This window comes from Aphidius gifuensis, linkage group LG5 (assembly GCF_014905175.1).
Source record: "Aphidius gifuensis isolate YNYX2018 linkage group LG5, ASM1490517v1, whole genome shotgun sequence".
NCBI classification, from domain to species: Eukaryota; Metazoa; Arthropoda; class Insecta; order Hymenoptera; family Braconidae; genus Aphidius; species Aphidius gifuensis.
This window is the reverse complement of record NC_057792.1, coordinates 5,963,010-5,978,645: the sequence shown is the minus strand read 5'-3', so window position 1 is coordinate 5,978,645 and position 15,636 is coordinate 5,963,010. Positions and strand designations below refer to the sequence as shown.

Here is a 15,636-nt window from a genome sequence, read left to right as displayed (position 1 = left end):
CAATAGATTTGATGTTTTTTAAAAGAACAAAACGAAACTAATTGTACCGATAAATATTTATTACCTATAATAATAAAGTATTATAAATTGATATTTTTGGGTAACTGGTTTTTATTATTATTATTAAGATTACAAAATTCTAATTTATCATTACAAATAAGCTTTTGTTTTGTTATTTAAAATAAAAAAAAATTATTGAAAAATATTGTTTTTAAGAGCGCCATGCAAGTGTTAGATAAATATTTTTATTAACAAATGCATAGCGCCTTCAAAATCAATATTTTCTAATATTCTTTTTTGTTTTTAAATGATTAGCAAAACAGAAGAAACTAATTTGTACCGATAAAATTAAATTTATACCTCAATAATAACTAAAACTAATATATTGAAATAATTTTGGGTAACTTTGGTTTTATTAATATTGATGAGTACAAATTCTAAATTTAGTAATTTTAAATTAGATCTTGTTTTGTTCTAACAATAAAAAAAAAATTGAATAAAATATTAATTTTTAAAGGCGCCATGCAATTGTTAGTTAAAATATTTTTATTAACAAATGCATGGCGCCAATAAAAAATCAATATTTTTCATAATATTCTTTTATTTTCGGCCAAACAGCTTAAAATGTTGTACCGATAAAATATAGAATCCCAATATTTTTAATAACATAATATAAAATATATAAATTGATATTTTGGGTAACTGGTTTTATTATTATTATTGAGAATTTAAATTCTAATTTTTATCGGTACTAGTAGCTTATGTTTTGCTCTTCAAAACAAAAAATTATTGAAAAATATTGTTTTTGAAGAGGCTTACATTTTAATTTAAATAAAAATATTTGATAAACAATTGCATGGCGCCTTTAAAATGAATATTTTCAATCATTTGCATTTTAAAGAGCATTTAAATGTCTAATTTGTACCGTCAGAACGGAATTTGTACCTTAATAATAATAAAAGAAACAAGTTACTCGAAATATATAATAATTCGTAATGATGATATTAATTGCAAATTCTAATTTTATCGGTAAAAAATTAGCTTTTTGAAGCCATTTTAAACAAAAAAAAATTATTGTAAAAAATATTGATTTTTGAAGGCATGCATTTGTTAAAATAAAATATTTAGCTTGTTTAAATTTAGCGGCGCTTTAAAAGTAATATTTTCAATAATTTTAAGGCTGAAACAGCTAATTTTTCTATAAAATTAGGAGGCCTATTACCTCAATAATAAGAATAAAAAACCAGGTACCAAAATATCATTATAATACTTATTATTCTTAAACCAGTTCAAATTTAATTTTATCGGTACAAATTAGCTTTCGTTTTTGCTTTAAAACAAAAGTTAGAAAAATATTGATTTTTTGAAGGCGCCAATGCATTTGTTAATAAAAATATTTAAGCAATTTGCGTAAATATATTTTTCAATATTTTATTTTAAAAAACAAGAGCTAATTTGTACCGATTAGAAATTGTACCTCAATAATTAAATAGTATGCAATTGTTATTTATCATTTTGTTAAAACATTTTTTTTCTAATTGTATTTTGGAGGTACAAATTCCGGGCTTGATGAAAAATTAATTCAGTATTTAAATGTAAACAATTTTTTTTTTCCTAGTCATCTAAGAAAAAATTGATTTTCTTGCTTTGGACCCTTTAATTTTGAGGTACAAATAAAATCAATGGTGGTACAAATTAGTACAAATCAAAGACCTGTGGTATCATCAGATATTTTTCTAGGACTTATGCGGCCGGTTCACTTTTAAAATTATAACCTATATCTTAATTTTTATCAACTGATGGCATACTGATAGGTATACCAAACGTTGCTAAAAGATCACTAAATTATTTATCAAATGTATTTGATTTAATAATATTTTCATTAAGTTTTGACCATTCTAATATTTAATATACTGTTGTTGAGTATTAATAGTTGAACAACATGTTAACACCGAATCAATGACACTTGACATTTATTAGATTTAATTGTGCATCTGGTTAATGTTTTAATAACATACTCCAATGGCACTTTATTGAAAATATTTCATGAATAATAAATATACATACATGTGCATCTGTGACAATTAAAGATATTTTCATATTTTTGTTTGCAATTGTATAATAAGTATTCTGAGCCATTAAATTGCATATTAAATTAACAGCAGTTTTTAAAATATATCGATTTATTAAATGTATCGAACATTATGTATTGTGTGGTGAGCTAATGTGATTATTAGTCAAATGGCCAATAGAATGACGAATAAACGTTGCCACGTGAAACCTCTTTGAACTGTATTCTTTTATAAAAGGAATAAATAGATAAATAGTGGCACGTAAACTGCTCACAATGAACTTAACTGTGTTTGGACAGCTCAAATCTTTATATTTTAAACCGAAAAGGGCCCTAATATAATTGATATTGTTAATTGTTTTGTATTGTTTGTAAAATAATAAAATAAATAAAACAATGAGTGCAATTGCAAATATTGGATTGCGTCTTGTTGGAACTGCAAAAGTATATTACAAAATAATATTTCAACAAAATGTTTTACGATCCATGTGTATTAATGGTAGTACCAACAATTCAATTACATCAGAATAAATATACAATTTTTTTGTAATTATAAATAATATTTTAATTGATAAATTAATTTTTTTTTTTTTATGTATGAGATATATATTTTTTGTTCTTGGGTTAAAACACAAATAACTTAATTAAACCACGTGTATTTCGATTGACTTGGAGTATTAATTTTTTTTTTTTTTTTTTTTGTTTACTTTTACTATTGACAAAATTTCTTTGTATTGAATGAATTATTTTTTATACTGTTTAATTTTAAATAATTTGAATTATTAAAAAGAAAAAAAATATCAAGTATTATGTATTTTATATTTTAAAATATTTATTAAATTAATTTATTTTAATTTTTATTATTTATTATTTTTTTAAAGCTCAAGAAAAATCAACTGAAAACTTGAAAATAGAAAATGCTGATGAAAAAAAAACTTTCAAGTATTCTATATATGGAACAAAAATTATAACATCAAATTTATTTCTTAATGATTTTGGAATAACAATAAAAACACCAGAAGATAATAAAAGGTAAGTTGATAGATAATGTTAATCAACAATTTATTAAATGATTTTTTTGATTAATAAAATTATTTAATCAATATTTTACCTTATGAACCACTTATAAAAAATATACATTATTATTTTACAGTTTTATTAACAACCCTCACACAGGTATAATCAGAATTAGCAAAGAATTGGATGAAAATAGGCCAGAAAAATTAGCAGTACAAAAGCCACCACCAATGATGAAAATTGGTAAATTCAATGCAACAATTAAACGTGGTAAATTAACATTAGCAACACATGAAGGCGATAAAACGTATGTTAAATATTAATTATTAATTTTAAAAGTAATTTTTATTTTATCATTGATGTTTTATTAGGTGAATAAAACTTACTTATAATTTACAGATTTATTTTCTCTAACGAATCGTATCTCGGAGTAAAAAAATCGACTAAGAATTTAGAAAATGAAGTTGCTGCTAAAAAAAAAGAAGATAAAACAATACCATCAAAAATTGGTGAATTTAATATATTACATGATAGTAAATTAACATTAAAAACATCAGAAGGTGAAAAAAAGTAAGTTGAATTATGTTTTTTTTTTTATTATTATAATGATTATTTAATTAATATAATATATATATTGAACATCATTGATGATATAATTTTTATTTTATAGATTAACAACTGATTACCGCTTTTGCACTGAAGTTGAAGAAGAATTAACTAAAAATTTACAAAATGGAATTGCTGCTAAATACGTAGCTCCAAAGAAAAATGCAATATCTCCAATAATTGGCAACTTTAATTTGTCATTTAATGATCGATTAGAATTACAAAAACAAAAGAGTGATGAACTGTAAGTTGAATATTAATTTATAATTTGTTGAACCATTTATTTATCTATTATCAGTTTCAATTATTTATTTATATCTTTAATAAATTTTTGATAATAAATATACATCATTTATGATAATACTATATTATTATTTTACAGTTATGTTTTCAAGCATGGGCTGAATATTGAATTTGACAAAAAATCGGATGAAAATTTACAAAATGAAATAACACCTGAGAAAGAATTTCTAAATGATAAAACAATATCATCAGAAATAAATAGATTTGATGTTTTATTTAATAGCGGTGAAGTAATATTCGAGACCAAAGATGGTGATAAAATGTAAGTTGAATATTTATCAAATTATACATATCTTCAATTAATTTTTAATAAAAAAATATACATTATTGACAATATTATTTTTATTTTACAGTCTTGTCCAACGGGTCTTTGAAATTAAAATTTACGAAGATGGCGCAGCAACAAGTATTGATGTTACCCCGCATTTAAATATACTTTCTCCAGTTAAAAAATAAAAATATTTATTTATTTATATCAGTACAACATAATAAATAAATGAGGCATTTTCGCTACAGTATAGATAAATTATAAATTATAAATTATAATAAATAATATGAAGTATATATATATATATAAAACAAAACATACAAGAAGCTTGTACTTTTCTAATTTTTTATTTTTTCTGAGTGTTTTATTTATAGTTTTAAGTGGTATTTATTGTTTTATAAAACTGACTTCCTTGACTTAAAGTTCTCCTAATAAGTCCGAAAATTCCCTTATAATTTGTTTGGAAAAATTAAAGTTTCGTATTAAGAGCATCAGCTTACTAAAGAGGTGTGCAATGTTTAATGAAGCTTACTTCTTTTACATTTTATTTCCCTATAACAATTGCGAAATATCCCTTAAATTTTTCAAAAAAAATCGAAGTTTCGTATGAGGAACATAGTCGTATTACAAAGATATAATGAAGTGAAGGAAGATATCGTTTCAAAACAATGCAAACCTCTTTAGTACTCCTATGTTCCTGTTACGAAACTTTAATTATTGTATTAAATTTAAATATTATTTTTTGAATGATTAGAGAAGTATAAAAGAAAGGAGGTGGTTTAAAAAAAAAATAAGGTACCTTTTTATAAATAGTCCTAGGTTCCTGTTACAGAGCTTTAATTTTTCTATTAAATTCCAATACTATTTTCGTAATAATTAGGAGATTATGAAAAAAAGGAGGTAATTAAAAGAAAAAAAATACCTCTTTAGGAGTTTTATATTCCTGTTCTAAAACTTTCATTTTTCTAATGAATTTTAATATTATTATTTAAAAAAAAAAAGGAAATTATACGGAGAAAGAGGCCAGTCGGGAAATTAAATAATACACCTCTTCAGTAGTTCTATATTCCTGTTACGAAACTTTAGTTTAATTCTAATAAATTTTAACATTATTATTTAAAAAATAAGGAAATTATAAGGGAAAAGAAGTAAGTCGGAAAATAAATGAGATACCTCTTTGGTAGTTCTATGATCCTGTTAAAAGACCTTAATTTTTCTAATGAATTCTAATATTATCATTTAAAAAATAAGGGAATTATAAGGAAAAGGAGGTAATTAGTCTCATAAAAAATAAAATACTTCTTTAGTAGTTTTATGTTTCTAATGAAAACTTCAATTCCTCTAAAAAAAAAATAAAAAGAATTCTTCAAATTTATAGAGAAATATGAAGATAAAAAAGTAAGCTCTAGAAAATAATAAATATTTCTTAAAAACACAAAATTTAACATCAGAAAAGTATATAGGCTTTATGTATGTTTCGTTTTTCATATATTTATTTCATATTATTTATTATCATTTATCTATACTGTAGCAAAAATGTCTCATTTATTTATTATGTTGTACTGACATAAATAAATAAATATTTTTATTCTTCAACTGGAGAAAGTATATTTAAATGCGGGGTAACATCAATACTTGTTGCTGAACCATCTTCGTAAATTTTAATGTCAAGGATCTGTTGGACAAGACTGTAAAATAAAAATAATATTGTCAATAATGTACATTGTTTTATTAAAAATTTATTGGAGATATGTATAATTTGATAAATATTCAACTTACATTTTATCACCATTTTGTGTCTCGAATAATACTCCACCGCTATTGAATAAAACATCACATCTATTTATTTCTGATGATATTGTTTTATCAGTTGGAAATTCTTCTTTAGTAGTTATTTCATTTAGTGAATTTTCATTCGATTTTTTGTCAAATGTAATATTCAGTCCATGTCTAACCTCATAACTGTAAAATAATAATAATAGTAAATAGTAATATTAATGATGTATATTTATTGTCAAAAATTTATCAATGATATAAATAAATAGTCGAAATTTATAATAGGTATATAAATGGTTCAACAAATTATTAATTAATATTCAACTTACAGTTCATCACTCTTTTGTTTTTGTAATTCTAATCGATCATTAAATGACAAATTAAAATTGCCAATTATTGGAGATATTGCATTTTTCTTTGGAGCTACGTATTCAGCAGCAATTCCATTTTGTAAATTTTTAGTTACTTCTTCTCCAGTTTCAGTGCAAAAGCGGTGATTAGTCGTTAATCTATAAAATTAAAAATATTATTAACAATGGTGTTCAGAACATATGATATTAATTAAATAATCATTATAATGATAAAAAAAACTATCAAAAACTCTTTGATTAATAATTCAACTTACTTTTTTTCACCTTCTGATGTTTTTAATGTTAATTTACTATCATGTAATATATTAAATTCACCAATTTTTGATGGTATTGTTTCATTTTCTTTTTTTTTAGCAGCAACTTCATTTTCTAAATTCTTAGTCGATTTTTTTACTCCGAGATACAATCCGTGAGAGAAAATAAATCTGTAAATTTTTTATTAAAACTTTATTATTAATTTATTTATATATAATAAAAAATTGGTATTTAAAATTAATAATTAATATTTAACATATACGTTTTATCGCCTTCTTGTGTTGCTAATGTTAATTCGCCACGTCTAAGTTTAGCATTAAATTTACCAATTTTTATCATTGGTGGTGATTTTCCTGCTGGGGCTCTTTCTGTCTTATTTTCATTCAATTCATTGCTAATTTTTATGAAACTTGTGTGAGGGTTAATAAAGCTGTAAAATAGTAATGTATATTTTTCATAAGTAGTTTATATGGTAAATATATTATTCCATTCAATAAAATATGAATTGAATAACTATTAATCAAAAAAATCATTCAATAACTTATTGATCAACATTCAACTTACCTTTTTTTATCTTCTGGTGTTTTTATTGTTATTCCAGACCAGTTAAAAAACACACTTGATGTTATAATTTTTTTTCCAATTATAGAACACTCGAATTTTTTTTTTTTATCAGCATTTTCTATTTTCAAGTTTTCAGTTGATTTTTCTTGAGCTTTAAAAAAATAATAAATAATAAAAATTAAAATAAATTAATTCAATAAATATTTTAAAATATAAAATACATAATACTTGATATTTTTTTTCTTTTCACTAATTTAAATTATTTAAAATTAAACAGTATAAAAAATAATTCATTCAATACAAAGAAATTTTGTCAATAGTAAAAGTAAACAAAAAAAAAAAAAAAAAATTAATACTCCAAGTCAATCGAAATACACGTGGTTTAATTAAGTTATTTGTGTTTTAACCCAAGAACAAAAAATATATATCTCATACATAAAAAAAAAAAATTAATTTATCAATTAAAATATTATTTATAATTACAAAAAAATTGTATAATTTACCTGATGTAATTGAATTGTTGGTACTACCATTAATACACATGGATCGTAAACATTTTGTTGAAATATTATTTGTAATATACTTTGCAGTTCCAACAAGACGCAATCCAATATTTGCAATTGCACTCATTGTTTTTATTTATTTTTATTTTACAAACAATAGAAACAATTACTAATATCAATTATATTAGAGCCGGTTTTTTCTGTTTGTTTATAAAATATATAAGATTGAGCTGTCCTAAACGCCAGCTAAGCTAATTCACGAAAGAAAGCACATGTACCACTATTTATTATTATTAATCATTTGAATTCAGGAGCACCGAAAGCAACCGAAAGAATAAACTCCGGTGGTAGGGGGATTGCGTAAACTAGAGACCCTAAAAACTATTTGTTTAAACTATTTAAAAATTAAATTGTTAACAAGAAGCTTGTACTTTTCTAATTCTCAATTTTTTCCAATAAGTTTTTTGTTTATAATTTTTTAATTAATTAATATTATTACTACGCGCAGATTAATTGCGCATTCCCACTCCAAAATTGCCCGGTATTATGTACGTGTATACACCGCCAAATTAACATTAATTTTTTTTAATTAAAAACAATTAAAAAATTATTAATAATAATAAAAAATTATTATCCAATTATAAATAAAGAATTTTACAGTAATTATCGTGTAACTGTAGTTAATAATTATACATGAAAATAAAACCAAAGCAAAAACAACAGCAAAATAAATCGCTATTTGTAAACTGCGATTAATAACGTATCTAAGGAGAGCCTGGGAGAGCCATTCAGCCATTTTTTTTTTAATAACCCTCTCTTTTTCGGTTGGCATTTCAACAACGCGTCAACATGGTGAGTGTGTGAAGTAATTTTTTTAATAAAAATTATAACATCTTGAAATATTTAATTAATCTTAATTAATTATAAAAATAAAGAGTTATCAAAATAATGTATGACATTTTGTTTAAACAAAAATTGCAATATTTTAATGTTTATTCATGTATATAATCAATTGAAGGTTAATTGAAAATGTGGAGATGTTATTGTTTATTAATAATTATTGTGCTGTATTATTTTATTTATCAAGTTTAATTATTAATAAAAAAAGTGAAAATTAAAAAAAATTGCCAACGAAATTGAATTAGAAATAGTAAATTTAGATGGAAAAAATTAACTAATGATTTTAATTGAAATTCTAGGTTAACGTACCCAAGACAAGATCAACTTTTTGCCAAAAGTGCAAAGTGCACAAGGTACACAAAGTTTCCCAATACAAAAAGGGAAAAGGTAGACCCGCTGCACAAGGTCAAAGAAGATACGACCGTAAACAACAAGGTTTTGGTGGTCAAACTAAGCCCATCTTCAGAAAGAAGGTAATTTATCACACCTAAAACAAATTTTAATAATTTAATTAACATCTTAATTAATAATGGTTTTTTTAATTGCTAATTTTAGGCAAAAACAACCAAGAAAATTGTCTTGAGAATGGAATGCAGTGAATGCAAACACAAGAAACAAATCCCACTTAAACGTTGCAAGCATTTCGAACTTGGTGGTGACAAAAAAAGAAAGGTAATAACGAAAAAAAAATATAGAATATTCTATTGATTAAATTGCCAATTAATTTTTTCTAATTAAATGTTTAATTTTTTATCTGTTACAGGGTCAAATGATCCAGTTCTAAATTTAAGTTTTGTTCGCATTCTTGTAATCAATAAACAATAAAAAAAAAAATTAATAATAAATTAAATTCTTATGTTATTTTTCATTCCATTTGATCCATCAACATTATCGAAATTTTTTTTAACAAGTGCTGTTATACATGCATCCATAAATCCACCCGGAAATTTTTCTATTGCAAATAAACCAAGTGTTCAACTATTTTCAGTATCATCCATTATTTATTAGCTTGGAATAATTTGCTTTATCTCGTAGAAATAAATTTACTTGTCGACAACTAGTTTCATTTATAACCTAAAAAATTTGTTGATATTAAAATCCCATTAAGTTAATTTTACTTTGATGTACAAATTTTTATTTTTAATAAATAACCAGGAGTGAAAATAATTGTATACAACTTATAGACAAAGTATTATTATTTTAAAATTTTTATTATGAAAAATTGTTTATGTTAGTGTTGTCCAGCTGGCATAAAAAGAAAATTAAAAAAAAAAAGTGCATGCGCCACCAGATGATTAAGAGTCACGACGTTGAATAATTTACTTTCTGTAAAATAAAATAGATAAATTAATATTACGTTAAATTAATATTTGATAAATAATATTACCTAGATCTTTTTGAACTTTTTCGATCTCCACTGTCGTCTCTGGAACGTTTTTTACCACTTGATGATGATGATTTGTGTCTGTCGTGTCTATCACTCTTCTTGGGACTATAAAAAAAAAAAAACACAAAACAAAATATTAAAATATAAATAAAATAATAATGATAAAAATAAAATCCCAAGCAGTGTTAATAATAATAATAAATAGATTAATATTATATAAATATTTTTTGTGTGTTTTTGTTGATTGGTGAAAAATATTCACCTGTGCCTAGAAGATTTAGAAGGAGACATTTTTTTGTGTGATCTTCCACTTTTTGATTTGTCCGTTCTTCAATATATCCATCAAGACATAAAATTCATTGACAATATTGTTAAAAATGTAATAATAACAATAAGAAATAGTAAATAAAATTAATTATAATTAAATAATAATTACCTGTGTCTATCAGATGAACGTTTATCTCTGTGTGATGATGATGATGAATTACTTTTTCCTTTTGAACTTGATGAGTGTTTATTTTTGGATGATGCATGTCTATCACCACCAGATGATCCATGTGATGATTTTTTTTTTGATGATGATTTAAAATTATTACCATCACCATTTTCATCATCTTCTTCAGCAGCTTCACGTTCAAGATCAGACCAATCTTTACCAGATTCTTCAGAGCTATTTAATTCTTCTTCATCTGATTCTGAATTTTCAGATGCTTCTGAATATTCTGAATCATCATCTGATTCTTCTTCACTTTCAATATCAGTTGGTTCATATGCATCATCATCTTCTTCTTCATCATCAACTTCTTCATTTTCAGCTTCACTTTCAGGATCCAAAAATGTCCATCCACCAGTTTCAAAAAATTCATCTGGATCTTCAGTTATTGTTTTCATAATTTTAGCCCAATTTAATGATTGTATACCTTCTGAATAACGTATATCACATGAATTAAGCCATTCTTTAACATGATCCAACATATTCATTGGTATTGCATTAACCATAGCAACTTTTTGACGATAATTTTTAAATACAAATATCATATCAAAATTTTTTAAATGAAATATAACTCTTTCAAAATGTACAAGTTCAACATCTTCAAGTGTTATAACAAATGGTGGCCATTCAGTTAAATTAACAAGACAACCACTTGTTGGTTGTAGCAATACAGTACTTCTAAATGGTGCACCAGGAAAACCAAGATCTCTAAATGGTGTATCAAATTCAATTTCTTGTTTAATCATTGTTTCAACTTTTTCACAAAAACTTTTAAATGCTGTTTTTAATTTATGTCTTAATTCTCTTTCTGATTGTTCAGCAGCAAGATCATCACGATCATGCATATGTTGATGTTTACCAAGATCAGTTGTTATTTCACCAACTTCAGTATAAAATTGTACATCAAGATGTTTTTTTTTACCAAACATTATTGCATTTTTTAAATGAAAATGTAATAATATAATCATTTCACCATCACCAGGTTGAAAAAATGCATTTTTAATATTATTATATAATATATCAACTTTATCACCACGTACTGATGTATAACGAAAACCATTAGTATGTGCTTCAAGACCACCAGTCATTCTTTTTGATACAATATTTGGTCTTATATATAAATCTTTTAATTTTGGATTACCTTTATTTTGTGATAATATTAATGTATCTTGTTTAACAAGATCTTCTTTTTCACGTTCTTCAGCTTCACGATTTTTAAATTTTTTTTGTACATCTTTTATTAAACGAAATGCTGTATTTAAATTTGATGATGGTGGTGATATTTCACCTGGTTCTTTTGTATTTGTTGAACGATAAGTAACTTCTTTAACAAATGTTGCATCTGGATTTGGATATATACCACCTTCATTTCTTCCCATTGTTGCACCAGGATGAAAAAAATTTATACGTAAATATGTATAATCACCTTCAATTGATTGTGATATATTTTTAATTGTTGATATATGATATGGTACTGGTGTAAAATATATTGGTAATATAACTGTTTCATATTTTTTATCAACATATAATTTTAATTCTTTAACTTCTGGTTCATTTGGCATTGAATTAACACTTTTATATGATACTGTTGATTTACGTATTTTTTCTTGTTCTTTACCACTTGATTGTTGTGCTAAACGTGCTTGTGCTATTTGATTTAATTGTTTTGATAATTCTTTTTGATGTTCTTTACGTTTTTCTTCAGAACCATGTTCATTACGTAATTTTGATTCAATAACAGCTGTACGTTTACCACGACCAAGTATTGGTGTGTCTTTTTTAGGTTCATTTTCTTTACCAGAACCTTCATCATCATCTTCATCATCATCATCATTATCAGCAAAATAAATACCAATATTTTTTATTTTTTTCTTTGATACTGTTAATATACTTGCTGGTGTATCATTGTCATTAACAACAACAGTATCACCAATAAATAATGAATATGATTTACCTTCTTTATCAGATGATTCAGAATTTATTAAACCAGATAATCCCATACTAACATTAAATACCATTCCTTTTTTAGCAAGTGCTGAAGTTTTTGGACCAATTAATAATGAACTTTCACGAAATTCAATACCCATTGCAAAACCAAAATTTTTAGTTAAATTATCTAATAAATTTGGTTTTTCTGATTTTACAAATTTAACACCAGCATCATATACAGCTGATATTTTAGTTCCAGCAGTTAATTTTTTTAATATTTCTTCTTCAAGTTGTAAAAGAAAATTATAATTATCTTCAATTGTTTTTGTTGGATTAACAAGTAATGTTCTAACAATATTTGAACAATAATTTTTATATCTTGCACCAAGTGAACATATTATTGCTCCAAAATGTAACATATTTTTATCACTTACAACACTAAATTTAAGAGAATAATTACCACCACTTTGTATTATTGCTGGATAACACATATCAACTTGTGATACATCAACACCAGTTACATATTTTTTATTTGTTATTGCTGCATTAACACCTTCAGCTAATTTTGAATGTTTTACTTTTTTATCAGCATCAATTATTTCCATTATTTGACTTTTTAAATATTTTGTAAATACATCAACTGATACAATACATGCTTTTTTTATTGTTAATATTTCAACTTCTTCTTTTGGACACATAATATATGCTGCTGTTCCACTAACATCAACATTATCAAAATTTTCTTTATCAAGTGCTGCTCTCCATGCATCCATAAATGCACCAGGAAATTTTTCTTTTGTAAATAAACCAAGTGTTTTACCATTTTTACTATCTTTCATTATTTGTATTAATTTTGAAAAATTTGCTTTATCTTCATCACTTTTATCACGTACAAATAAATTTACTTGTGGACAACCAGTATCATCAGTTTTTTCATTTTCAACTTTACGTAAAAATTCAATTTTCTTTTTACTTGCAAGAAAATTTATTGAATTCTCAGCCAATACCATTATTGTATCAGTAAGTTCATAACTCAACAACCAAGTCTACAAATAATTATTAAACAATAAACATTAAAATGATAATCATTGTTAAATAATAGAAAATGAATTTTCGATTGTTGATGTTACCTGAAGTGCCATTGACTTGCTGTAAGCAATATCTTCATCAGTGCCAACACCTGACACCAAACAATCCATCTTGCTGAAGCTGTCATCATTTCCAACATCGCCATCCTAATAAATAAACAAATTATATTGTTAATAATAATAATTTATATGATTTCGATTTCGATTTTTTTTTTTTTTTTTTTTCCAATTAATTTACCTTCCATGCATTATAAATACGTTTCATACGACGAAAAAACGTATCTTTATCTAAAGAAACGTTAGCCATTGTGCGTTATGTTATTTTGAGGTTAAATAACAATTATCGCACTGTAAACTTTCAATGTCGAACTGTGGAAAATAAAATAAAACACAAGATATAATATTCGCTGTTTGGTGGTTATTAATTTTATCGAAAAACTAATTGCACTATTTTATAGCTAACACATGTAAAATAATAACATTTTTTTTATAACAAATAGATGATAATAAAACAAAAAAAATTTAATGAACCTTTTGGTGTGTTAAAAAAAAAAAAGCAACGCTTCCTCGCCGAAAACAATTCTGTCTTTTGTGGTGTGGCCAGTCCAACCGCCCGAACGATAATAAGGATAATAATGGCGGGGTTGGCGGGATTGTTGACGGAAACAAAATATTGTTTTTTTTTTTTTTTTTATTTACTCTCTCCCTCTTTTTTTTTTTTTATTTATTTATAATAGCTTTGAAGTTTGACAAGAGATGGCGCTAGTTCGTTTTTCCCCCGCGAATGATTGATTTAAATTCAAATGTTTCATTGTTTTTATTTTTTTTGTTTTTCAATTAATTTATTTTAATTTATTATTTCAATAAGTAGGGTTGATAAATAAATTATTTATTAATGAAAAAAACAAATTTATCAATGTCCAGAGATTTGTTTTCGGGCAAAAAAATCCTCCTACAACCAATAGTAAATTATATGGGTTGTAAGAGGATTTTTTTGTCTGAACAAAAAGTTAATGATAATGAGTGAGGGCATAATACCATAATGTTTCACAACTTATTATGTCTTGCAGATGAAAAAAAAATGCCGTAAGTACGTGCAGTAAAAAAATACATTTATGTGATACTAATAAGCGGGCATGGAGGTCTACTTCCATGTACATACGCGGGCTACTTATTTTTTTTGCAACAAAAAATTAGTATTAATACAAAATTTTTGATTAATAACATATTATTAATAATAAACAAGGATTATATACCATTTGTTTACAATAATTAAACAAATAAATTCACTATTTAATTACTTTAATTTGTTTTTCCACGCCAAAAAGAATTCTCCGTATTTCTCCGCATGGACCAATATGAGAGAAATTTGGAGTAACCACGGAGAAATTTGGAAAAATATTTTCACCGCGGTTTAATTAAATTAACATAAATAATATAAAATAAATATATACCTATGTAAAAAATAAAAACAAACAAGAAGCTTATGAACTTTTCTAATTTTCAATTTTTTCCAAGTTTTTTGTTTATAATTTTTTATTTAATTAACATTATCACTATGCACAAATTAATTATGAATTCTTAATTTCTAATTGCCCAACAACTTAGACGGAGTTTTTTTTTTTAATTTTTAATTTTTATTATGAATATAATATTACTTAGATCTTTTGGAACTTTTTCGATCTCCACTATCGTCGTCTTCTCAAACGTTTTTTACCAAATAAAATTAATAAATTATTATCAAACAAATATATGAATAAATAAATCAATATTTAAATATTTTCATGGACTCTATGTTGTCATAAAAATTATACCATTAATTTAAACTTGAAAATAGAAAAAAAGAAAAAAACTTGAATAAATAATTCAAACAAAAAAAAAAACTATATTCATTACTTTCATTTTTAAATTTATATGCAACAACAACAATTATTCAAATTAAACAAAAATAAAAAAGAATAACAAATAAACAATTAAATAAAATAATATAAAAAACAAATAACAAATCCAATTTCGTTCATTGGGTAAGGTGAAAGTCACCAACCGCACAATATTGTCGTTCAACAACTTTCTCCGTGCCATCATTTTATTCTCCAAAGGAAAAA

At 24.3% G+C, this 15,636-nt stretch overlaps 3 protein-coding genes across 4 annotated transcripts; 2 read left to right on the top strand and 1 right to left on the bottom strand.

Moving 5' to 3' along the window:
• The first annotated feature begins 2,467 nt into the window (after window positions 1–2,467).
• On the top strand, window positions 2,468–5,029 carry LOC122856277. The gene is made up of 6 exons (XM_044157972.1): window positions 2,468–2,570; window positions 2,953–3,103; window positions 3,225–3,395; window positions 3,488–3,658; window positions 3,759–3,938; window positions 5,020–5,029. The coding sequence occupies exons 1-6, from the start codon at window positions 2,468–2,470 to the stop codon at window positions 5,027–5,029; spliced, it is 786 nt and encodes a 261-aa protein (XP_044013907.1).
• A 3,434-nt stretch (window positions 5,030–8,463) lies between these two features.
• On the top strand, window positions 8,464–9,456 carry LOC122857358 (60S ribosomal protein L44). Its single transcript, XM_044159482.1, has 4 exons — window positions 8,464–8,586; window positions 8,934–9,107; window positions 9,190–9,306; window positions 9,398–9,456. Exons 1-4 carry the CDS (start codon window positions 8,584–8,586, stop codon window positions 9,416–9,418), a joined length of 315 nt encoding a protein of 104 aa, XP_044015417.1. The 5' UTR covers window positions 8,464–8,583; the 3' UTR covers window positions 9,419–9,456.
• Window positions 9,457–9,824: 368 nt separating this feature from the next.
• On the bottom strand, window positions 9,825–14,158 carry LOC122857272 (FACT complex subunit spt16). Of its 2 annotated transcripts, XM_044159359.1 has the most exons (7): window positions 14,063–14,158; window positions 13,770–13,900; window positions 13,574–13,678; window positions 10,458–13,489; window positions 10,284–10,349; window positions 10,022–10,126; window positions 9,825–9,960 (listed from the first exon to the last, which is right to left on the bottom strand). In XM_044159359.1, exons 2-7 carry the CDS (start codon window positions 13,836–13,838, stop codon window positions 9,954–9,956), a joined length of 3,384 nt encoding a protein of 1,127 aa, XP_044015294.1. In that variant the 5' UTR covers window positions 13,839–13,900; window positions 14,063–14,158; the 3' UTR covers window positions 9,825–9,953. The 2 variants fall into 2 exon arrangements, with proteins under 2 accessions (XP_044015294.1, XP_044015295.1); XM_044159360.1 differs by lacking the exon at window positions 10,284–10,349.
• Window positions 14,159–15,636: the final 1,478 nt, after the last annotated feature.

Bases quoted from the DNA above. Each gene is read 5' to 3' on its own strand.
- LOC122856277 (XM_044157972.1), top strand. From the start codon at position 2,468: ATGAGTGCAATTGCAAATATTGGATTGCGTCTTGTTGGAACTGCAAAA. The intron at 2,571-2,952 runs GTAGTACCAACA...ATTTTTTTAAAG, and splicing joins ACGATCCATGTGTATTAATG to CTCAAGAAAAATCAACTGAA. The intron at 3,104-3,224 runs GTAAGTTGATAG...ATTATTTTACAG, and splicing joins ACACCAGAAGATAATAAAAG to TTTTATTAACAACCCTCACA.
- LOC122857272 (XM_044159359.1), bottom strand. From the start codon at position 13,838: ATGGCTAACGTTTCTTTAGATAAAGATACGTTTTTTCGTCGTATGAAA. The intron at 13,679-13,769 runs GTAAATTAATTG...TTTATTTATTAG, and splicing joins GTATTTATAATGCATGGAAG to GATGGCGATGTTGGAAATGA. The intron at 10,350-10,457 runs GTAATTATTATT...GATATATTGAAG, and splicing joins CGTTCATCTGATAGACACAG to AACGGACAAATCAAAAAGTG.
- LOC122857358 (XM_044159482.1), top strand. The intron at 9,108-9,189 runs GTAATTTATCAC...TGCTAATTTTAG, and splicing joins AGCCCATCTTCAGAAAGAAG to GCAAAAACAACCAAGAAAAT. The intron at 9,307-9,397 runs GTAATAACGAAA...TATCTGTTACAG, and splicing joins GTGGTGACAAAAAAAGAAAG to GGTCAAATGATCCAGTTCTA.